This window comes from Dendropsophus ebraccatus, chromosome 2 (assembly GCF_027789765.1).
Source record: "Dendropsophus ebraccatus isolate aDenEbr1 chromosome 2, aDenEbr1.pat, whole genome shotgun sequence".
NCBI classification, from domain to species: Eukaryota; Metazoa; Chordata; class Amphibia; order Anura; family Hylidae; genus Dendropsophus; species Dendropsophus ebraccatus.
In genome coordinates, this window is record NC_091455.1 from 206,100,582 (window position 1) to 206,125,340 (window position 24,759).

The window sequence follows — 24,759 nt, forward strand, 5'->3', positions numbered from 1 at the left end:
ATATTTATGAGAAGCAGAAAACTCCGCCCACCAGCTGACAATTGGCATTTATATATCCATGCCGTATATAGGCACACAGCTGTCAATCAGCAGGTGGAGGACGGGGGGAGGGGTGCGGCAAGAATCCTATTCTCCTGCATATTAGGAGAACGACTGAACAGAGTGATGTCAGTAATACACTGATCTGTTCAGCATTTATATCACTAGTTTATGCTGCCCTCATTCCCTTTAACCCCCTGTAGGGATGATACAGCGTACTGAGACAGACCAGCAGCCTAGCCACCCAGACCAGCCATTCCATCTCCCTTGCTGGTGGCTGCCGAGGTTTGGGCAGCAGAGACTTATTGTCTGGTCTGGGCGGCCACTCTGCTAGTCTCTCTTAGCACGCCATGTCACCCATATTTTCCATCAGCCATATTGTTACCAAATTTCACTGAAATGCATTCATAGGTCTTGCAGTTATAGGCCTGCAGCCAGGGGGCGCCCTGTATCTATTTAGGTAATATGGACCCCAATGGAATTAAACATTTCCCATTTGTGATTATATGGAGTAATGTCTGGATGTAGAGTTTGCAAAGTCTGAAGGCAACGTAGTGGTCGCTTACCAGGTTTATGTATGCGCCATATACAATACAAAGATGGTAAAGGCAGCTTGGGTATCTGTGTAGGTAGTCAGCGACTGTCATTATCCTTCCTACATGACACCTCAGAAATAAGCCGCAGGGGATACCTATATTACGGTCACATGGACGTGCTGATGTATACTGTGATTCAGGGGCTTATATCTTGTAGCTACTAGGTGTATATTTGTCTTGTCCACTATTAAACAGAGCTGAACTGTAATACCACACATAACCTGAGGACAGGGGTGGTGCTGTTTATGCAAGAAAGTAGCTGTGCTTTTACTGATCCTTTAGGGTTGTACCTGTTCTCTCACTGGACACCATGTGCCCAGACCCCTATAGGAAAATACTGGAATCAATCGCCATATCACAAGCGATACATAAAGTGTACCAATGGTAGCGTCCGTTGCGGAAACAGCACTTAGTATTTTAAGGTCAGAGGGAGGTGCGAGCGAGGCCGTAGACCAGGACGGATCATGGACACAGTAGAGTGGACTGGTGTGTAATATCCTAACAAAATTACACAGAAAACGTGAAGGTAAAGCTGGGAACGACCATGGGTGCAAGCCGGGAGCGAACAAAGCGGCAGATTTCATGGTAGTAATGGCGGGTGCTGCGGCCGTGTGACACATACACCACGCGTTTCATTGCAATGTTCACATTCTCCGGTTATTCCACACATCACAGTCACTTATCACTCATTCATCACATTGTGCTCCACAGGGTGTACACAGAGTACAGGGGGCCCGAGGCAGAAACCGGGAGGGCTTCTTTAAGGGACATCCCCTGATTCTGTGCAGATGGCGGCCATCTTGTAGAGTCAGCCTTCAGGTGGACTCCATCTCAGCCGGCAGTGGAATGGCAGGAGCGCAGGAGGAGAGGACACTGTGATCAGATGCTGCTCTGGCTGTCCACAGGCTTGCTGATTGTTCCCAATAGCAGCGGAGGATTGAGAGAACTCATGGAATATCGGCAAACAGGTCAACCTACACCTTATGTTGTGTAACTCTGTATCCAAGGTGCTATATGTGCTAGGTGTCCATTCACATCCAGAGCTGCACTCACATTTCTGCTGGCTGCTGCTCTGGCTCGATCATCATTGGGCAGAATACTGAGACATATGAGACATATAATGGACTGTGCTACTGTACAATGCTTGGTGCAAACACTACAACTCCCACAATGCACTACAGCAAAGCATGCTTTGTACAGAAAAAGAACAAAGCACCACCTGCTGGGGGATCATAGTCCGTACAACATGAAATTGGGAAGGAAATGAACAGAAGTTTGAATACAGCTCTGGAGGTAACAAATCTAAGAGTACATTGTAAAATAAGCATTATTGTTAAAGGGATAGTCCAGCTTCAGCAGATGAAGGTTCTTCTTGGTTGAAAACATGTTTAATTTTCCAGTATATGTTTCTGCATCTACTCTACTTACATTTTCAAGACCTCTGCTTGCTGTCATTCAGTAAGAACCTGCACTGTTTACTGTCAGTGAATAACAATCCAGCCAGGTCATGGAATGTATCACGGTTCTGATACATTATAAAGAGCCGAGATCATCACATGACCTGGATGGATTGTTATTTACTGACCACAAACAGTGCAGGTTCTTACTGGATGACAGCAAGCAGAGATCTGGAAGAGTATACAGCAGAACTGCATCACTTCATTACACAAAGAATAACCTCCATTTCCCTTACGTCCTAAGCAGCAGCACGAATGGGGAGATAGAATCGGTAAGTAAAAAATATTACCCTTTCCCTTACGTCCTAAGCAGCAGCACGAATGGGGAAGCTTCTATCTCCCCATTCGTGCTGCTGCTTAGGACTACAGGAAAGACAATTTATGGTAAGTAAAAAATTACCCTTTGCTGAAAGTGGAATATCCCTTTAATTAGGTCTATATTCTGCTTATACATGGCTTGTGTGTAGGGGATCAGTCAACAGGCTGATGACTGATCTTGATCACCCTGTGTAGATTGTCCTGATGTTTTTCTGTAATCTAAAGCACTGTCACCTTTTTCGAGACTATGGGGACAGATGTCTGGTGTCCTAGAGACCCACCATGGACAATCAGGTCATGGACCACTCTCCATAGTCCTGGAGCAGGAGCAGAGATGGAGATCCTGTGTCAGATACTCCCGTAAAAGATCTCCAAGGTGGGGTCTCCAAGACACCAAACAGCAGAGCAGCACCTGTAAGTCACAAATGTCCCAATCCTTCTGAGCTTCAGAAATAGGCAGCGAGACTTGGGTTACACCTGAGAAGCTCCTCAAGAACTTTGTGCTTTTTCTAGAATTTCATGGGTGTGAACAAGAGACACAGCAGAGACAGTGGTGGCCGAGCCCAAATGGGCAACAAGAACACAGTCATTGACTATGGTAACAGTCTGTGCTTCCGGCCTGTGACGCGATGCTCTGCAGACTCACAGCCAGGTTAATGGTGACAAAACAGTGAAGACCTACATGACAATTGGTGACCCGACCCAACTCTGTGTGGACTACATAGGTGAATAACAGGAAGACGTATCTCAACTACAAGGGAACCCCCCAAAGGCCGGTCTGAAATAAGAGCTGACAGACCGCCCTTCCCCATCCAAGCAAAACTAGAATCAGTCCGTATCCGGAGAGCTGAAACGTTCCGACACTGGAGAACTTCCAAGCTCCGGGTGACGGGAATAAAGTATGTGACCCCTGTCCTCTGGATGATATAGTCCCTCTTTACCTGGTTACTCCTGTCTTGGCAGGGTCACCTCCATGTGGAGATGAACATCCCATAGATAAGAGAGTGATGGGGGAAGATGGACAGATAACTATGGGTCGCCCGAGTCCGACCACGGTGGTACTTGTTCACATACAGCTCCCTGCGGTTGGCGCTCGAGGCGCTGATATCACAGAAAGGTCTGTACCCTATTATGATGCAGAATTTCCACGTATGGTTCCGGCCTCCCCCTTGCGGGAGGATTCTGCTCCGTATTTTCCATCACCCGCTGCGTCCATCCGCTTGTGGAACGTCAAGACGGGTGTCTGTGCTACGAAGTTTTCCTGGCGTGACTTCATATGGCCTTTGTTATGTTTATTCTTACGGTGCCAGGGTTTGGCTTGTGCCCATAGTCTGACAGTAGTTTCCCCAAAGTACCTGCCCCTAACTGCCCGGGTCAGAGGAATGTCTCTGTGGGGTTCTCAAGTCCAGTGGGTCCTCCAAGTTCCCGGGGAGAGAGAGGCGTCGGGGACTGTACGTGGGCTCCGTATGGAGAGTATGGGGGGCCAGAGGCATTTCACATAACTTATACTTCATTCCCTCCATGTCTTGGTATTCAAAAACCTGCCGGGAGAAAGTAAGAGAGGTCACTGTTGCTCAATAGGTGCAATAGTCTGCAGAACATATCTATATGTTTCTGGCAGCAGCAATGTCCTGTAGGGGGCTGAGTTGCATAATACCTTGTAGAATATATAACTACAGTATGTAACGGTCAGCAGCAATGGTCAGCTGTGCAATACTCTGCAGAATATATCTATATGTTTTTGGTAGCAGCAATGTCCTGCAGGGCGCTTAGTTGCATAATACCCTGTAAAATATATAACTACAGTAGGTAATGGTCAGCTGTGCAATAGTCTGCAGAATACATCTATATGTTTTTGGTAGCAGCAATGCCCTGCAGGGGGCTGAGTTGCATAATACCTTGTAGAATATATAACTACAGTATGTAACGGTCAGCAGCAATGGTCAGCTGTGCAATACTCTGCAGAATATATCTATATGTTTTTGGTAGCAGCAATGTCCTGCAGGGCGCTTAGTTGCATAATACCCTGTAAAATATATAACTACAGTAGGTAATGGTCAGCTGTGCAATAGTCTGCAGAATACATCTATATGTTTTTGGTAGCAGCAATGCCCTGCAGGGGGCTGAGTTGCATAATACCCTGTAGAATATATAACTACAGTATGTAATGGTCAGCTGTGTAAAAGTCTGCAGAATATATCCATATGCTTCTCTCAGCAACAATGTCCTCCACAGGGGTCAGTAGTGCAATAGTCTGCAGAATATATATCTATGTCATCCTGGATGTGTTGCTGGGGTTCTTGTGTGCCCCAGGTTACCTGAGAAGAGGATGCCATAGTCTGCTCTCCACACGGGGGGCAGCTGGACATCTGAGGGGGCGAGGAGACGGTGCTGTACGCTGGGGGGACGATGACCATCTGCTTCTGCAGTAATTGCATGATAGTGTTTATGTCGTTCACCATGCGGTTCTCCAACCTGTGAAGACACCAGTAAGAATAAGGACAGGAGGAACATACGAGGGTGATGAGAGGAGGAAGACAGGAGGAACATAACAGGGCAATGAGAGGAGGAGGACAGGAGGAACATAAGAGGGTGATGAGAGGAGGAGGACAGGAGGAACATAAGAGGGTGATGAGAGGAGGAGGACAGGAGGAACATAAGAGGGTGATGAGAGGAGGAGGACAGGAGGAACATAACAGGGCAATGAGAGGAGGAGGACAGGAGGAACATAAGAGGGTGATGAGAGGAGGAGGACAGGAGGAACATAAGAGGGTGATGAGAGGAGGAGGAGGACAGGAGGAACATAACAGGGCAATGAGAGGAGGAGGACAGGAGGAACATAAGAGGGTGATGAGAGGAGGAGGACAGGAGGAACATAAGAGGGTGATGAGAGGAGGAGGACAGGAGGAACATAAGAGGGAGGTGAGAGGAGGAGGACAGGAGGAACATAAGAGGGCGATGAGAAGAGGAAGACAGGAGGAACATAACAGGGCTATGAGAGGAGGAGGACAGGAGGAACATAACAGGGCAATGAGAGGAGGAGGACAGGAGGAACATAAGAGGGTGATGAGAGGAGGAGGACAGGAGGAACATAAGAGGGTGATGAGAGGAGGAGGACAGGAGGAACATAAGAGGGAGGTGAGAGGAGGAGGACAGGAGGAACATAAGAGGGCGAGGAGGACAGGAGGAACATAAGAGGGCGATGAGAAGAGGAAGACAGGAGGAACATAACAGGGCTATGAGAGGAGGAGGACAGGAGGAACATAAGAGGGCGATGAGAGGAGGAAGACAGGAGGAACATAACAGGGCAATGAGAGGAGGAGGACAGGAGGAACATAAGAGGGCGATGAGAGGAGGAAGACAGGAGGAACATAAGAGAGCGATGAGAGGAGGAAGACAGGAGGAACATAAGAGGGCAACGAGAGGAGGAGGACAGGAGGAACATAAGAGGGCGATGAGAGGAGAAACATAAGAGGGTGATGAGAGGAGGAGGAGGACAGGAAGAACATAAGAGGGCGATGAGAGGAGGAGGACAGGAGGAACATAAGAGGGCAATGAGAGGAGGAGGACAGGAGGAACATAAGAGGGCAATGAGAGGAGGAGGACAGGAGGAACATAAGAGAGTGATGAGAGGAAGAGAACAGGAGGAACATAATAGCGTTCTCAGAATAAGAGGAACATAAAAGGGTGAGGAGGATAGGAGGAACATAGGGAGGTAAGGACAGGAGGAGGAACATAAAGGGGTGATGAGAGGAAAGGACAGGAGGAACATAAGAGGGTAATGGAAGCGTTTTTGATAAAACATGAACTCAAGAAGTAGGGGACACAGTCAGAGGTTAGCTGGAGGAAATATCAGAAGTGACATGAGAAAATATTACTATACAGAAAGAGTAGTAGATGCTTAGAGGAAACTTCCAGCAGATGTGATAGGTAAATCTACAGTAAGTGAATGTAAACCTGCCTGGTATATACATATATCTATCCTAAGGTAATAAAAAGGGAAATACTAAAAGGGCGGACTAGATTGATTATATAGTGAAGACATACATAGTGAAGGTTGTCAAAGAGATGCAGAGAGTAACAAAAAAGAGGGGAGGGAGGGATGGAGGGAACGGGTGGCAGTGAGTTATATTCCAATGGTGAGAAATACAGATGGTACAGGGGTTACGGTGGAGTAGTATACTGGGGGGGTAACATTTTCCCTGGGGTGGAGGTCCAGAAGTGATATAACCTCAGTCACCTGTTGAGTTGCTTCTGCAGCTGATCCAGCCTGTTCCCTAATTCACATTTTTGCCGCCGGCTAAGGGAAGGCACAGGAGCGCTGAGGGTAGTGTGGGTAGGGATGGTGCATCTCGGGAGCTCCTGGTACTGGCGTCCAGTCCGATCCCCCCAAAAGCTAAAGATGTTTGATACACCGGAGAAAGCTCCTGAGGAAAGAGGAACCCAGTGTAAGCCCCTTGTATACATTGTGATGGACAGTGTGTGAATCTGCAGAGTTCCCCATGCGTGTTACCTGACAGATGATTGCACACGTCTCCTCCGCTCTGATCCCCCTCCGCCTCTGCCCCGCTCACTGCTGTGAAGTTACTGCACGTGGCGTGTGTTGGTGAGAGCTCCACGGTGTTGGACGCAGCTGCTGGCTGTTCATCATCACTGGACGATGCACTGGACTGGGGGCTACTGTGCTGCTCACCCCAGCTTTTATCCTCCGGGGCTAAATTGTTCCGGATCAGCCGGTTCCACTTCTGACCTTTCTTGACCTCTCCAGCATTATCAGCATCTGGCGGGCAACAGAATACATAGATATAAATCATTCCCACTATACAGGAAGACAAGGCAGTCCCATGTACGTGGGATGTAGCAGAGCTGAGGTTGTGTATTACAGGTTCCATCTACATATAATACTGAGTTATAAGTACTTCTATATCTTGTACTGATTTTACAAGACAGTGTTTTCCAGTCACATCCAGAGCTGCAATCAAAATTCTTCTTGCTGATATTCCAGATTCCTAGAACTGTATTTGGTGGTAGAGATAGATGCATTATACAACAACCATACAGTGTTTGGTGCACACACTACATCTTTCACAATGCATTACAACACAGCAAGCTCTGTACAGACTGTACTACCACTAACTAGAGGAACTATCAGAACTTTGATTGAAAGCAGCTCTGGATGTGAATAGAGTATAAAGAAAAATGTGGCTCCTGATCAGTACAGGCTCATGGCCCCTGGGATCTTCAAGATGTCTGCCCTATAGAAATCAGGTAAGGTGCATATTCCTGCTTGGATCCAGTACCCCCACCCCACCATTACCTTTTTCTGTCCGTCTGCGGAATGACAGCTTGCGCCGCCTGAGCTTGTTGAATCCGCTGTCAGACTCGTCGCTGCTCGGAGATCCCGGGATCATGTTAGTCTGAAATACGAGAGAACAAAGTGAGTGCATTATGACTAGAGATGAGCGAACCGGGTTCAGGTTCGAGTCGATCCGAACCCGAACGTTCGGTATTTGATTAGCGGGGGCTGCAGAACTTGGATAAAGCTCTAAGGTTGTCTGGAAAACATGGATACAGCCAATGACTATATCCATGTTTTCCACATCGCCTTAGGGCTTTATCCAAGTTCAGCAGTCACCACTAATCAAAAGTTTGAAAAGTGCTGAAAGTTCGGATTCGGATGGAGCATGCTCGAGGTTCACTCATCTGTAATTATGACCCAAGAGATGTACACAGGGACAATGACTGAATCAGCGCCCCCTATTGGAAGTATCTTGTAGTTGTATACTCTCAACCTATCAACCTGACAGCTGAGCTCCCACCATGCACTGCTTTGTAGGAGCTCTGCTGCCTACGAGGCTTGTGATTTGCTGTGGTACACTCATTGTCCTTACTTACATCTCGCAGGTTAAAGGTGATCTCTAGGCTTGACCAGAAATAGTCGGAGAATTCTGGATACATGTCCAGGACTTCCAGCAGGTCCTCCCGGTGAATCTTGTGAAGGTCGCAGTAGGTCAAAGCTCGAACATCTGCATTGGACTTTCCAGGCCGGGCGTACAGATTGAGCGGCTCTCCGAATATATCATTCTTTCCTATACAGAAGTTGCAATAGTCAGATGGGTCTATACAAGGTCACAATACAGGAGGCACCAGTGAATGATGGACTCACCCAATATGGCCACCACCACATCCCCACGTAAAATTTCAATGGATCCCCGGGACAGGAAGTAGAGAGCTGTGAGAACATCGCCCGCATGCACCAGGGTGTCCCCAGGGGGGGCATGGGTGGTCTTGAACTTCATGGCCAGGGCCCGCAAACAGCCTTTTGTGGCTCCTTTGAAAGGTTTACAGTTCTGCAGAAGACTTCTGTTCAGATGGAGACAAATATCTGCCTGGAGGCACTCAGGGAATCCCTTCAAGACCTTAGTACAGAAGGCACCGGAAAAAAGGCAATATAAGAAAAACACAAAGAGAGGTACAAAAACCGGAGACAATGGATATAAGGAAAATGTCATGGTGGGTAGAGAAGAGAGGAGGACAACGTGACTGATGGAGGGGACAGGAAACCGGAGGACATGACTGATGGAGGGAACAGGAGACAGGAGGACATGACTGATGTTGGGAACAGGAAACAGGAGGACATGGCTGATGGAGGGAAGAGAAGACAGGAGGTTATGAGTAATGGAAAATACAGAAAACAGGAGGACATGAGTGATGGAGGGGACAGGAGGACAACATGAGTAATGGAGGGGACAGGAAACCGGAGAACATGAGTGATGGAGGGAACAGGAGACAGGAGGACATGACTGATGTTGGGAACAGGAAACAGGAGGACATGACTGATGTTGGGAACAGGAAACAGGAGGACATGACTGATGGAGGGAAGAGAAGACAGGAGGTTATGAGTAATGGAAAATACAGAAAACAGGAGGACATGAGTGATGGAGGGAACAGGAGATGGGAGGACATGAGTGATGGAGAAAACAGAGGTCAAGAGGACAAGACTGATGTAGGCAACAGAAGAAAGGAAGACATGAGTGATGAAGGATACAGCGGACAGGTGAACATGAGTGATTGAGGTAACATAAGACAAGAGGACATGGGTGATGGAGGGAACAGAAGACAGGAGGACATGGGTGATGGAGGGAATGGAAGACAGGAGGACATGGGTGATAGAGGGAACAGAAGACAGGAGGACATGGGTGATGGAGGGAATGGAAGACAGGAGGACATGGGTGATGAAGGATACAGGAGGACATGGGTGATGAAGGATACAGGAGGACATGAGTAATGGAGGATACAGGAGGATATGAGTGATGGAGGGAACAGAAGACAGGGGGACATCACTAACTCTAGGTGGATGCACTCAGAGAGAAATAGAAATGTTAGACTCACTGCGTTCATGTCGATGCCATTGGTATAGGACCATGCATGCTGGAAATACTCCTCCAAGCGCTGCCGCAAAGGATTAGGAATCTGATGGAAACGGATGAACTCGCGGACCCGCAGCATCTGGGTGTGGTATCGGGCAGTGCCGGAGTACAGACGCTGGATGATTGCTGATACGTTCCCAAAAATACTGGCGTACATAAGCGCTACAGAGAGAAAAGGGGACGGTTATGGGAGCAGATCCTACACCCTCCTCACTGCAGATACATCCACCATCATCTACAGATCCAGCACAGGATCAGGATGACTGAGCGTAAGTATACAGCAGGCTGATATCAGGTCCCCATTAGCAGTGTTATATGACTATAGAGAGACTAGTCCACAATGTAAACCAGCAGCGAATGACAGCAGATTTATTCTCTAAAGTGTACAGAATAGTGATTGCAGCTCTGGAGTATATTACAGGATGTAACTCAGGATCAGTAATGTATGTACACAGTGACCCCACCAGCAGAATAGTGAGTGCAGCTCTGGAGTATAATAAAGGATGTAACTCAGGATCAGTACAGAATAATATAAGTAATGTAATGTATGTACACAGTGACCCCACCGGTAGTATAGTATAGAATATAAATAAGTAAGGTTTAGCCATTTATGTAGATACATAGCTGAGATACATTTGCATGCATCCATATCTCCTACTGACACTATGAAAACCTGAACTCTCCAGGCATTGTCTGTACTTGCACCTTCTGGCCACAAGATGTCAGTGCAGCTAATCTTATAATAAATTATGTGATGAAAATTTAATAAGCAGAATCCATTTTGGCGTGGGGTCGGTCAGCCCTCCATGAATATAAATCTGTGCCTCCGGCTGCCGCTCTTGATGTGATATTTACAATGAACATAAAAAACAAAACAATTGACGTCACTGGGATAAAGCCGGAGCAAATGTCACCCGCAAGGTATCGGGGATGTGTCATAACTGCACGAGATGAAGAATGGCAGCCATATGGATACCGGCTGAGCCCACAGCAACACAGACAGAAGAGTGGTGCTCAGCAGGGCCGTGTTCACACATTCAGGCATCTGTCAGGATTTAGGTGCGGAATCCACAACTAATAAAGAACAATGAATGTTTATGTACACGCTGCACACAAACGCCATAACTTTTTCCCATAGATAGAGAATGGCGCCGTTCAGTGTGTGGATATGGAGGGAAAAGGGCAGGTGTGGTTTTGTGCAAAATACAACATATACAGCACCGCTAATGGACATCACACCATCTACCAGCACTGAGGGAGGGGGAAGGGGGTCACAATACATCATATGGAGGTCACACAGCAATCTATATGGATCCATGTGTCAAATGCATATATTGATCAAGTGTCTTATAGTCGGTGAATGAACGGTCACTGCTGCCACCAACACTACAACCCCCGGAGCCTACAGGGTTAAATTATTTTAGGATCAAATTCACACACAGAGATCTATCATGTTGTGTCCTCTAATCACATCAAGAGCTGCAGACAGTGTTATAGCTATATCCCTATAGATACGGGGCAGTATTATAGTAGTTATATTCCTGTATATAGGAGCAGTATTATAGTAGGTATATTCCTGTATATAGGAGCAGTATTATAGTACTTATATTCCTGTATATAGGAGCAGTATTATAGTAGTTATATTCCTGTATATAGGGAGCAGTATTATAGTAGTTATATTCTTGTATATAGGAGCAGTATTACAGCAGTTATATTCCTGTATATAGGAGCAGTATTATAGTAGTTATATTCCTATAGATAGGAGCAGTATTATAGTAGTTATATTCCTATAGATAGGAGCAGTATTATAGTAGTTATATTCCTGTATATAGGAGCAGTATTATAGTAGTTATATTCCTGTATATAGGAGCAGTATTATAGTAGTTATATTCTTGCATATAGGGGAAGTATTATAGTAGTTATATTCTTGTATATAGGAGCAGTATTATAGTAGTTATATTCTTGCATATAGGGGAAGTATTATAGTAGTTATATTCTTGTACATAAGGGCAGTGTGTATACAGTCAGTATGCTACTTACATCCAATTAGCATGACACAGATGGAGAAAATCTTTTCAGAGTTGGTGTTCGGTGATACATTCCCAAAGCCGACGCTGGTCAGACTGCTGAAGGTGAAGTAGAGGGCGGTAACGTATTTATCATTGATGCTGGGACCAGATTTGGTATTGCTGTTGTTGTATGGTTTCATGATCTGGGTGCCCAGTGAATACAGCCAGCCAATTGTGCGATAATCCTGGTCGTAGTGCTCCATGTGTCCAATAGCGTACCAGATGCAGGCCAACCAGTGAGCGATGAGGGCGAAGGTGCACATCAAGAGAAACAGCACAGCCGCCCCATACTCTGAGTATCGGTCCAACTTTCGGGCTACTCGTACCAGGCGTAAGAGGCGGGCCGTCTTTAACAGACCAATCAGGGTGGTAGTCTGGAGACAAAATAATTTAAAAAAAAATTAACCTCTTTAGGGTCTCCATTGGCGGCACTAACTTCACTTGAAGATCAACAACAACATATCTAGAACAGATATTTTTACAACCACCGGATGACAACTCCCATCATGCAATGCCATTGCTCCAGTTTATTCACGGCTGGAGATAATGGAGATCATATCTAGGGGAGATGCTGAACATGAAATGTAACAGTTGCCTAGTAAAGGTGGGATCTTCCTGATGTGATGTCAGAGTTGTGTTGTTTGCTCTGAGCAAATCAAGTGTCTCCCCTGCAGCAGCTTCTTCTTCTCTCTCACAGCATGCAGTCTGACACACTATAAGGCAGAGAAACTGCAGCTGCATCCCCCTCCTCGTCTTCTATTCAGTTAAACATAAAAGTTGAAAACAGTCTAATGTGCTACTCTTCTCCATCTCTCTGTAGTCTGATGAAGAGGGACAACGGCAGTGGAAAAACACTTGAATGCAGAATCTGACTACATACAGGGATAGTTTGTAGTCTGTCACCATGGAGACACATAGGTCTACACAGCAGTTGTATACACAAAGATTTAAAAAAATAAATAATGGCAACTCCAAAACAAAGAGATACCACAGTAAATGGAATGACCGTAGATGGGGGCGCTGTTTTAGTAGGTGAAACAGATTATTTTAAACCATATGAAATAAATAATTTAATAAGGAAATCAAAAAAGTTTTAACATGTATTATAATCTACATGAACTATTCATACGGTAATGTCCTCATAAGTGGGTTCACAGCTATATGGTACTTATAATGTCCCTTTTGGTTATTTTACACCCTTCATACTGGGCCAGCATGCTGTATTCTCATTGGTGACCAGCGAGGGGAGCTGTTCCTTTGCTATATGACTCTTCTGTTACATAATCACCATAACATGCACACTCGGCAAACACACACACTTGTGTATAGTATACATACATATACACTCTACAGAACAGCTGCTTGTATTGCACCATCCTGTGGAGTTGCTTTACCTCTTTTCGACTCTTTGGACTTTCTTCGATCCTCTTCATCAACTTGAAAGAAAAACATTTTTTCATTCAATTTCTTGCCAATTCCGTCCTGCGACATAGACCCACCTGAGCCCCTCCACTATGATCACCTGGGGTCTTACAGAAATTTTAGGATGCAATTAGGTTTTTACTGAGCCACTAAAGGGAATCCTGAGCTGGGTGATGTGCTCAAATGTGGCATCTGTATCTCCTTCAATGTGTGCCTCTTAAATGACCAGCAGCTTAATAGTTAAGAAACTTTTAATTCTAGTCGAATCTATGGCTGTTTTTCACTGTCTGTAATACTTCACTTTCCCTGGGGGGGGGGGGGGGGGGGGGGGGGGGGGGGGGGAGCTGTAGGGGAATCATGCACTTGCTGTTAGATTGCAACTGATCACTCGAGGCCAAGATCATTGTATCATCAGGGGACCCTTGTAATATAAAGGGATTGTCCAGGGTGGAGAACTCCTTTAATGGTTTATTAAATGAGCTCCTTAGGAGGCTTGGTGGCCTGACGCTCAGATATCTGCATTAATGGGGGGTGACCCCTAAATCTTAATAGAACAGGACAGTGAAGTTCCTCTTTCAGACTGAGGGAGAGCTATGGCAGGGTATCGCAGTTTTAGATTGAAATTAAACCACCCATCTATATTACAGGGGATAGCAGGGTAAAGTCATCAGGCCTATAATATTAGTGCCGATTCCTTATATACCAACACGCAAATGAGGGTCACGGTCTCATTGCATGTTGTTATCCAAGGAGACCCAAAGTCCAGTGAGAATTTTTATTAAAGTATTGTATTGTCCCCCAAAAGTTATACAAATCAGTATCACCAATATACACTTTCTACGGGAAATGCTTATAAAGTGCCTTTTCCCTGCACTTACTACTGCATCAAGGCTTCACTACCTGAATAACATGGTGATGTCACTTCCTGGATAACATGGTGATGTCACTTCCTGGATAACATGGTGATGTCACTTCCTGGATAACATGGTGATGTCACTTCCTGCATAACATGGTGATGTTACTTCCTAGATAACATGGTGATGTCACGACCCGACTTCCAGAGCTGTGCGGGCTGAGGCTGCTGGAGAGGATGATGGCAGGGGGATGCTCAGTGTCCCTCCAGTGCCTTGTGTCCCTCAGTGTCCCCTCTGCCATCATCCTCTCCAGAGCAGCCACAGCCCGCACAGCTCTGGGAGTCGGATCGTGACATCACCATGTTATCCAGGAAGTGACATCCCCATGTTATCCAGGAAGTGACATGGTATGTTTGGGGATTTGTATAACTTTTGGGGAGCAATGCAGTGCTTTGATAAAAATTTTCACCGGACTTCTCCTTTAACAGAGCAACTCGCTGCCGACCTGGCAGTGGACCAGCGTGGCAGTGGACCACTTTAATAGTGGCACCCTGAATTTTGACATGATGAAGAATCTCACTTCTACTTAAAGGATATGCTCACACAGTATTTTGGGCCATTTTATATAACTGTATAAAAAAAACACCTGTAATTTATATTTAAAAAAAATTAGTTTTTTTCAACTACCTTGATGATCTTAAATTACGGCTGTATTTTTAAATTACGGCTGTCATTTTTCACCCAGTGATTTATCTTTTGGGGGGTGCAATTAATTTTTTAATTGATCTGTTAGATACCGACGACTTTTTTTTTTAAATACTTTTTAATACAAACATGGTTCTATGGGACAGGGACACCCTTTAAGATTTTTCCTGAAGGGTGTCTGTGATAGAAAATAGGCCTGGAAATTATAGGACACGTCATATAATTGTCTGGAGTTCCAGCACTGATGCCTCATAGAACCCCATGGGGGCATCAGTAATTCTGGAAAGCTCTAGATGCGCATCTGGAAACTGTTTGGAATTCTGGATGCTCCTGTTTATACGATCAGGAAACGCTCACGAAAGGCGTCCTGCTCAGTGTTTCCTGAATGTGGCCTAATGAAGCATATTACTACAGTGGAAAAACAGACAGGTCTGAAGAAGCGCGCATGTGCGTGAACCAGCTGTTACCTCGGTTTATCTAAGTGCTTGGCGTTCTAAAAAAGATCCCAGTATGTCCTGTGTTTTTTATTGAGCACCAAAATAAAGAAGATCACAACTAAGGGTGAGTGCCCTCTACTACATCTACTTTTTGGAACATAACCTCATGGTGAAGCCCATTTGTTTTCTTGCCTAAAACTCAAGGACATCTGAGTGAAGGTTACGAGAACAGCTTTTTGTTGGAGGGAAGATACATTCACACGAGCAAAAGAGCATACCCATGTGAACATACTCCTATAGATCTAGACTAACCGATAGGCTGTAAGGTGTAGTAGGTGGAAATACCCTCTCCATGTCTTGTTATATTTGGGTGAAATATATAGGTGTAAATGATATATACTATCATACTAAAGATAAGCAGACCCTGTTTCATTCTTGTAAGCGACTTTGCTGAGACAATACGTGACTTGTCATATCGAGCAGAGCCAGTGAATTTATGGTTGGCACATACAGGCCCAACACCTGCACTGTTGAGAGGTGGGGCTGTATACAGATGAAGCAGGAGCGGAGCGGTGAGAAGTCAGTGATACAGGAAAAAAGGAACAACCCTGCAGGGTCAACAGAGTCTAAAGACCATGACAAGAAGGTGCCTGAGTGTGAACAGCGGCAAATCATACACAATGCACAACCAGCTACTAGATGCATTACAACACACATGTACACATGCAAAGCCCATCACTGTCTCCTACACCAAATGGCTAAAAGTATGTGAACCCCCGGACCATTATACTGTATATCAGCTTCCCACATTTCCCATTCCAGAACCAAGTGTGTTAACAGGGAGTTGGGCAGCCGCCAAAAACAGAATCTTCCATCAGACTGAGAGACAGAGCGGGGTGATTCATCACTCTGAGCAACACGATTCACAGCGATACATCGCTTTACACCACTCCGGCTGACGCCTATCACTGAGCAGAGTGATCCTAGGCTCGTGCGCTGCGGCTCCACAGTCCAGCAACGACGTCCTTTATACTACTCCAGCCGACACCTGGCACTGAGCACACTGATCATACGCTGGATGTTAAAGGGGTTACCCAGCACTACAAAAACGTGGCCACTTTTCCCCCTCTCTTGTCTCCACGTCAGGTGTGGTTTGCAATCAAGCTCAATTTACTTCAATGGAACTGAGTTTGAAACCCCACCCAATCTGGGGACAAGAGAGGGGAAAAGTGACCATGTTTTTGTAGCGCTGGATAACTCATTTAAGCCTACTTTACATGCCAGTGAAACTTCTGGACCCATGTGGTTCTATTGGGCACCGAAAAGTCCTGAAAGGTGTCTGTGCCGGAAAATATAGGACATGGAATTCCGCCCAGATGCCCTTAGAATTGTATGAAGGCATCCAGAACTCCGGACAGCTCCGGAAGCACTGGATGACAGCCAAGGCCAGCACTGGAACCCAGGCAAGTGCCGTTGGGTGCTGACACTGGCCCATATCAGGAACACATACAGTTAAATGTGGTAATGTAATTGAATGGCTGGGAGACATTGGCTCCCAGCCCTGTGTATCACTTTTGTGGCCAGCAGCAGCCTTATACCTTCGGTCACAAGAGGCCGCTACCTCTCCACAGTGTTGCAGCATGTGAGAAGCCGGAAGAGGACACCACTGCAGCCAGCAGCAGGTGAGTATGATTTTTTTTTACTTTTCCGTTTTTAGGGCCCGTTGACACTCAGCAAAAGTGGTGTCTCAATTCAATGGCTGGCAATTCTTTGGGCAGAGAGCGTTGGCGCAGGAGAAATACCACTGAAACAACGGCACGGGAGGAATTTCAAGCAGCGTCCGTGGCACAAGCTTTGTTTAAAACTCCACCACTTTTGCTTAGTGTAAACGGGCCCTTACAGCCAGGACACAGTGGTTTCCTGAAGCCTCCAGGATTAGTGTTTATTGGCCGTGAAAACGGCCATGAATGTGTGAAGGGGGCATTTGAGGCTGAAATACCAGATCTCAATAACTAGGAGGGGTTCACATACTTTTGTCCATAAAGTATATCTTAGGTAAGTGACCCACAGTTGTAACTGAAATGAACACAACTCAGGAACACAGAGCAACGTCCAAGAAGTCACAAACTGCCGATCACAATACTGAATACAACTTATACCTGTAATACCTGAGGATACTCCTCACCTGTGACTGTACATGAACACCTGAGGAAAGGCCTTCCATGTTATACTACAAAATGTATATGTCATGGCCAGGAAGAAAAGGGTGGAGCGTGGCGGCAGCCAGTGATAACATGGCGGAGAGCAAGCGTGTGGACCTTACCTCCTCAGAGCCAGAGCCAAAAATCAAAAGATCAAAGGGAATAGCAGCCACCATGTCGATGAGGAACCAGCCTTTGAAGTAGTGAATGGCGATTTTGCCCGGGTGGCTGACCACTTCTTCGTTGGTGTTGACGTAGGTTGTGCGGAAGTTGATAAGGATGTCGATGATGAACATGATGTCGACCATCAGGTCCACCACGCTGAGAGGGTTGCAGGAGTAGCCACAGTTTTCTCTGTTCTGCTCGTCCTGGTCGTTCAGAAGGAAGGCGGCAGAGTACGGCGTGAAGATGGCGGTGTAGATGACGAGCAGGAGGATTAGCCAGTCCCAGACGGCCTTAAAGGGACTATAGTGGAGAATTGTCCATTTGTGGATACGAGGAGCTTGTAGCTTGTACTCGGGAAGGACATCGGCTCCCAGCGATAGGACCTGTGAGGAGAGAAGGCGTCACATGTTACATATCATCCGCCCTGATCACTGAATGACTGACAAAAATGATGGTTAAAGGGAAATTCCACCTAAAAAGCCTCAACTTCAATATTGGACCCAAAATGGTGATGGTTCTTCTAGTCCAGAAGAAAGACCCATTCAGGCTACAAAAGCTGGACACCCATCAGGACCCTAAATGTATGACCCCAAAACCAGCGCCAAACTTGTCCAGTACAGCAGGTCAGCTCCATTAAAGTGATTAAAGCTGACCACCGCCACCCACATGTAGACAGATGTAGTGCTATGTCATGTTTTGTAATCATTAATAGCCCTTTTAAGGGGTACTCCGGAGAAAAAGTTGTATTTAAATCAACCGCTGTCCGATTTGTAAATTACTTCTATTTAAAAATCTCAAGTCTCTCAGTATTTATCAGCTGCTGTATGTCCTGCAGGAAGTGGTGTATTCTCTCCAGTCTGACACAGTGCTCTCTGCTGCCACCTCTGTCCATGTCAGGAACTGTCCAGAGCAGGGGAGGTTTTCTATGGGGATTTTCTACTACTGTGGACAGTTCCTGACATGGACAGAGGTGGCAGCAGAGAGCACTGTGTCAGACTGGAAAGAATACACTATTTCTGCAGGACATAAAGCAGCTGTCAAGTACTGGAAGACTGGAGATTTTAAAATACAAGTAATTTACAAATCTAGATAACTTTCTGTTACCAGTTGATTTATAAGAAAAAAAATCTTGCCGGAGGAGGACCCCTTCATGTAAATGTATTTCCCCTGGGGTACCCTTTAAAGGATCACCATTGTGTCCTACAAGGGATAGAAAAAGATGGATAGAAGTAAGTGTGGCGTCAGAACCCAACAAGCTGCTCTCCCCTGGTGTCCTGTTGCAGTGACCCCTTCTGACTCAGGAGTGACAGCCCGCTCAGCCAATCACTGACTGAGACAGGACAGTGCCACGGCCAGTGATTGGCTGAGCGGGCTGAACTCAGCACGGGACACCAGAGACACTGCGGGGAGCACAGAGAGGCGAGCATAATGTTTATTATATAGCAATATATAAAAATATTTCTAAAGCCAGATAAACCTTTAAGATGCTTGGTTCCATACAGACTATATTACAGTTCAGGTTTCTCTGTCTGTGCCATGGCAGAGGAGTTTTGCAGGTAGCTGACTGATCATAATGATGACATTGGGGAAACGTTTCTTGGCCACTTTGGCGGATTCGTTCCCTAACCCATTATCTTTAGCAGAACGCCGCTCTGATCCTGTAGTTCCAGAAATATGGTAATGACAATGTCACGCCTCTCCCGCTGTGCGAAGTTACGGGAAGCTTTACGCACAGATCTGTGAAGCTGGAAGATGTACGGCGCTGACATTCATGTCTATATATATACACACACAAGAGTCGCAGCTATGAAAGCTTAGTCTAGTGGAAAGTTACACGACAGCGGTGGGAGAGGACAACGTGACCTCCATGATAACATATAATGTGATGGGGTGGACCCCCAATGTACAGGATGGAAGGAGCCATCCGCCCAGGGGGACAAGGTATCCGTCACCAGATCCAAGAAACGGACGGGGGGGAAGCGACAGGAGGACAAACTAATATGGCCGCACCACAAAGAAGGTGTACACAATCCAGAGAAGCCAAGTCAAAATCTCACTGTCAAAATTCCCCCAAGATTAGACAAAAAAACCAACTTTCTGTATTATCCAGAAATAGCGCCATATTGATCCGTAGGCTGTGACTAGTATTACAGCTCATCTATCACATGCAGCTTGCAGAAAGATGTGGGTCTCTTTCTTGGGGGGGGGGGGGGGGGGGGGGGGGGGGGGGGGGGGGGGGGGGGGGGGGGGGGGGGGGGGGGGGGGGGGGCAACAAACCTTTTTCTAATTATGGACGTTGTTGCTAACATGGACAGGGGATAAGCAATATGGCCGCCTTTACAGGTCCCTCAGGGGTTGTCACTCCTTATTACTATTCACTAGGAGAAATCGGACCTGAAGGCAGAACGAACACCTGGTGCGCTCTTTACTGTTTGCTGCAATTCAGATCATGACTCCCTCTCTATCACGTGGATGATGAGAAGTGACCCCCCCCATTACATGGATGATAATGAATGACCCCCAGCCCCATCACATGGTTGATAAAGAATGACCCCCCCCCCCATCACATGGATAAAGAATGACCCCCCCCCCATCACATGGATGATAAAGAATGACCCCCCCCCATCACATGGATGATAAGGAATGACCCCCCTCCATCACATGGATGATAAAGAATGACCCCCCCCCATTACATGGATGATAAAGAATGACCCCCAGCCCCATCACATGGTTGATAAAGAATGACCCCCCCCCCATCACATGGATAAAGAATGACCCCCCCCCCCATCACATGGATGATAAAGAATGACCCCCCCCCATTACATGGATGATAAAGAATGACCCCCAGCCCCATCACATGGTTGATAAAGAATGACCCCCCCCCCATCACATGGATAAAGAATGACCCCCCCCCCCCATCACATGGATGATAAAGAATGACCCCCCCCCATCACATGGATGATAAGGAATGACCCCCCTCCATCACATGGATGATAAAGAATGACCCCCCCCTCTATCAAATAGATGATAAAGAATGACACCCCCCCCCCATCATGATGAGGAATGCCCCCCCCCCCCTCATCAAATGGATGACGGGGGATGACGGGGAACCACGGGGAACCCTCCCCCCCCCTTCACGTCCACAGACATCAATGTCTTCGGACCAGCGGGAACCAGTGCTGGCCGTTTTACTGGGAAGATGCAAAGGGTTAATGTGCTTCCCGTGTGTTGTGTCCCTGCTGACCAATATTCTGTAAGCGCCATTAATCAGCCCGGCCTGGTGTTCTCCCGCTGCCTCCATGTTATTTACAGGTTCATTACTGATCCACAATTACCCCCCCCCCCCCCCAATCACCTCCCGCCCAGAGGTAATAACAATCCACATCCCCCTCTCATCACCTACTATATGCCGGCTGCTCTTTCATATACTGTAACCTCTCCCAATATTATTAGTTATATATACCCCCTCCCCACCCCCTCCTGTACTGTCAGCTATATACCCCCCCACCCCCTCCTGTACTGTCAGCTATATACACCCCCCCCCCTGAACTGTCAGCTATATACCCCCCACTCTTCTCTCTTGTCAGCTATATACCCCCTCCCTCCACACTCTCCTCTCCTATTAGCTATATATATGCAGGGGCGGTCTTGGCATTTCTGGGGCCCCAAGCAAAGTTATGTCTGGGCCCCCCCCCCTCGACACACGTTTCAAAACAATAGACCGCTGTGTGTTGCCCCCAGTAGTATATACCCCTTGTGCGCTACCGCCAGTAATATATACTCCTTGTGTGCTGCCCCCAATAGTATATACCCCTTGTGTCCTGCCCCCAGTAGTATATTCCCCTTGTTTGCTTCCCCTAGTAGTAGTATATAGTGTGTGTTCCCCCAGTTATATATAGCCCCCTGTGTACTCCCCCAGAAGTATATAGAACCCTCTGTGAAGCCCCAGTAGTCTATAGCCCCCCTGTGTGCTCCCCCTGTTATATAGCCCCCCTGTGTGCTCCCCCCATTTATATAGACCCCCGATGTGCGCTCCACCAGTTAAACAGACCCCTGTGTGTTCCCCCTCCCATATAGTATATAACACAATAAAACAAACACTTATACTAACCTGGGTCCGGGCGTCTTCTCTTCTCTTCACTCTTGTGGCCGCAGGAAGGGTTTTCCCTGCGATCACAAGAGGCCGCACTCCCCTTGTCCTGGCGCCGATGCTCCAGTGATGTCACTGGAGCGCCGGCAACACAAGGACAAAGCTGCCACTTGTGACCGCAGGGAAAACCCTTCCTGCGGCCACAAGAGTGACTGACAGGAAGGGAGCCAATGTCTCCCGCCCTGTCAGTGCTGCTGCATGTAACTATGAGCGCTCATTACGAGTGCTCATAGTTACAGCTCAGATGGCAGCAGCGAGCGGGGCAGCGGCCCTGTCCAGCGGTTTCGAGCACAAGAGCGGGGCGGATGTTGGGGACCCCAAGCGTTCGCTTGGGGTGCTTGGTGCCAAAGACCGCCACTGTATATATGAACCATCATCTATATACCTCCTCCCTTCGCTATTCTAAGGGCGGGTTCACACTACGGAATGCTCGCGGACAATATCCGCGGAATTCCGTCAGCTGTCCGCCCGCACATCTGGGCTCCTTTCCGCCGGCCCCATAGACACCATTCTATGGGCCGGCGTATTCCGCTATACGCTGAAAGAAGTTTCATGTCACTTTTAGCGGATCGCGGAATACGCCGGCCCGTAGAATGGTGTCTATGGAGCCGGCGGAAAAGTGCGTGCCCGTGCGGGGGCGGACAGCTGACGGAATTCCGCGGACATTGTCCGCGAGAATTCCGTAGTGTGAACCCGCCCTTAGGGTCGTATTACACGGGACAATTATTGTTCGAATGTTCACTAGATTGTTCGTATTTAAACAATAAACGTTCGGTATAATAGCAGACAACGATTAAACCACCAATGACAAATCGTTGATGATTTGAATCTGGAAAGGGTTTACAGCGGGGGGCCGGCCAGGCTCTGCCCTGGCACGGGGGGTGACAGGTTCTCTTTAAAATCATTTGTCATAGCAGTCGTTTGATTGTTTATTGTTAATCACCTGTAATACCATCCATAGGCTGGATTCACACAGATTACTTTGGGGGGCTTTTCTAGACAGGACGACTGCTCCGTATTGAAGGGAGGATGGATGGGGCCATGTATGCCAAGATTTTGTCCAACATCTTCAATGAGAAAACTAAAGATGGGTGGTGGCCGAGTCTTCATGACAATGACCTGAATCTCACAGCCAGGAAAACTAAGGAGCAGCCCCATAAGAAGCATTTCAGGGTCCGGGAGCGGCCGCCAGTCTCCACACCTGATCCCAATAGAAAATGTTTGGAGGAAACTAGAACTCAATGTAACCCAGCGACAGCCCTGAAACCTGTAAGCTGTGGAGAAGACGTGTATGGAGGAGGAGGGGGACACAATCCCGGCTGCAGGGTCTACTGCATCAAGTCTATTTATTGGGGGAGATTTATCAAACATGGTGTAAAGTGAAACTGGCTCAGTTGCCCCTAGCAACCAATCAGATTCCACCTCTCATTTTCCAAAGAGCCTGTGAGGAATGAGAAGTGGAATCTGATTGGTTGCTAGGGGCAACTGAGCCAGTTTCACTTTACACCATGTTTGATAAATCTCCCCCTAGGTGTCTATTGCATCAAATCTTTATTTCACAGAATAAAAAGCAGAATAATTATTTATAAATCCTACAATGGGATTATCTGGAATTTCTTATAGCTTCTGTCACCGACCATAGATATTACCCCCTCTTAATTCTGCAAAATCAGCAGCGTATCCAATGCTTATTTCCCCCACTGTATATACCTCCTACTCCGCTATATACTGCTCTCCTGAACCGTCGCCTATATACCATCTCCCTACTGTAGTCTAATCTATATACCGCTCTATACACCTATACCACTATATACCTCTCTCATCCGCCCCCTCCTATGTCCTGGGAGGCAGGTGAAGCAGTAGTGGAGAGTGACACCTGAATAGCGCCCCCCTCCCCATAGTTCTCATTGTGCACAGGAGTGATTGTCCTGGCCTGAGCCTCACAATGTTATCTCCCCGCACACCCGCAGGACCCCCATCTATTCCTGGAGATGCAGCCCCGCTCCTCCACTAAATCCGCTATTTGTGTCCTGCTCATTGTTCCTGGGAACGTCTTACAGTAAGAGCCGAAATCTGCACAGCCGGCAAAATGTGCACACCGGGGGGGAACGCAGAGCTGTATTCATACCGCCTGAGCGTGCCACAGCTACCACAATGTACCAGCCTGGAGATACAAGACAGATCACTCTGTCTATAGCACCCCCCATGCTCTCCCATCCCCCGGCTCACAAGCCTTTATATACAGCATACCTGTATATACCTGCTATATATATATATATATATATATATATATATATATATATATACACATTAATATTACCTTGTACTACCTGTATATACCTGCTATATACACACATACAATGTATATACCTGCTCTACCTGTATACAATGTATATACCTGCTCTGCCTGTATATACCTGCTATATATATAAAATACCCTGAACTACCTGTATATACCTGCTATACATTACCCTGAACTACCTGTATATATTTGCTATATAATACCCTGTACTACCTGTATATACCTGCTATATATATATATATATATATATATAATCCCCTGCACAGCCTGTATATACCTGATATATATATATATATTTATTACCCTGCACTACCTGTATATAACACCCCGCACTACCTGTATATAGTACCATGCACTACCTGTATACTGTATATAATACCATGCACTTCCTGTATACTGTATATAATACCCTGCACTACCTGCCCACCATCCCCATCACTACCTGCCCACCATCCCCAGCATTACATGCCCATCATGCCCTGCTAAGGCTACAGACACTACAAATCCCAGGGACCCCTCATCTGTCTCTGCTGGAGGTGGGCTTCCTTGTAGGGGCCGATCACAGTCAGGAAACGATTGATGGTGTCAGCTCTGAGCTGTGAGCTCAATACCAG

General features: G+C 46.8%; 1 protein-coding gene across 4 annotated transcripts in view; it reads right to left on the bottom strand.

The window, feature by feature from the left end:
• Positions 1-2,438: 2,438 nt before the first annotated feature.
• KCNH2 (potassium voltage-gated channel subfamily H member 2) overlaps positions 2,439-24,759 on the bottom strand; it is a 168,751-nt gene continuing 146,430 nt past the window's right edge. For 3 of the 4 annotated variants that reach the window (XM_069959275.1, XM_069959274.1, XM_069959273.1), the window contains 11 exons: positions 17,651-18,076; positions 13,304-13,345; positions 11,881-12,283; positions 9,803-10,002; positions 8,577-8,829; positions 8,306-8,499; positions 7,728-7,827; positions 6,924-7,190; positions 6,651-6,837; positions 4,729-4,885; positions 2,439-3,951 (listed from right to left, as the gene is read on the bottom strand). In XM_069959275.1, coding sequence (XP_069815376.1) covers positions 3,772-3,951; positions 4,729-4,885; positions 6,651-6,837; positions 6,924-7,190; positions 7,728-7,827; positions 8,306-8,499; positions 8,577-8,829; positions 9,803-10,002; positions 11,881-12,283; positions 13,304-13,345; positions 17,651-18,076 — 2,409 coding nt within the window. In that variant the 3' untranslated portion in view covers positions 2,439-3,771. The remainder of the gene's footprint in view (positions 3,952-4,728; positions 4,886-6,650; positions 6,838-6,923; positions 7,191-7,727; positions 7,828-8,305; positions 8,500-8,576; positions 8,830-9,802; positions 10,003-11,880; positions 12,284-13,303; positions 13,346-17,650; positions 18,077-24,759) is intronic. The other variant, XM_069959276.1, reaches the window with a different exon arrangement.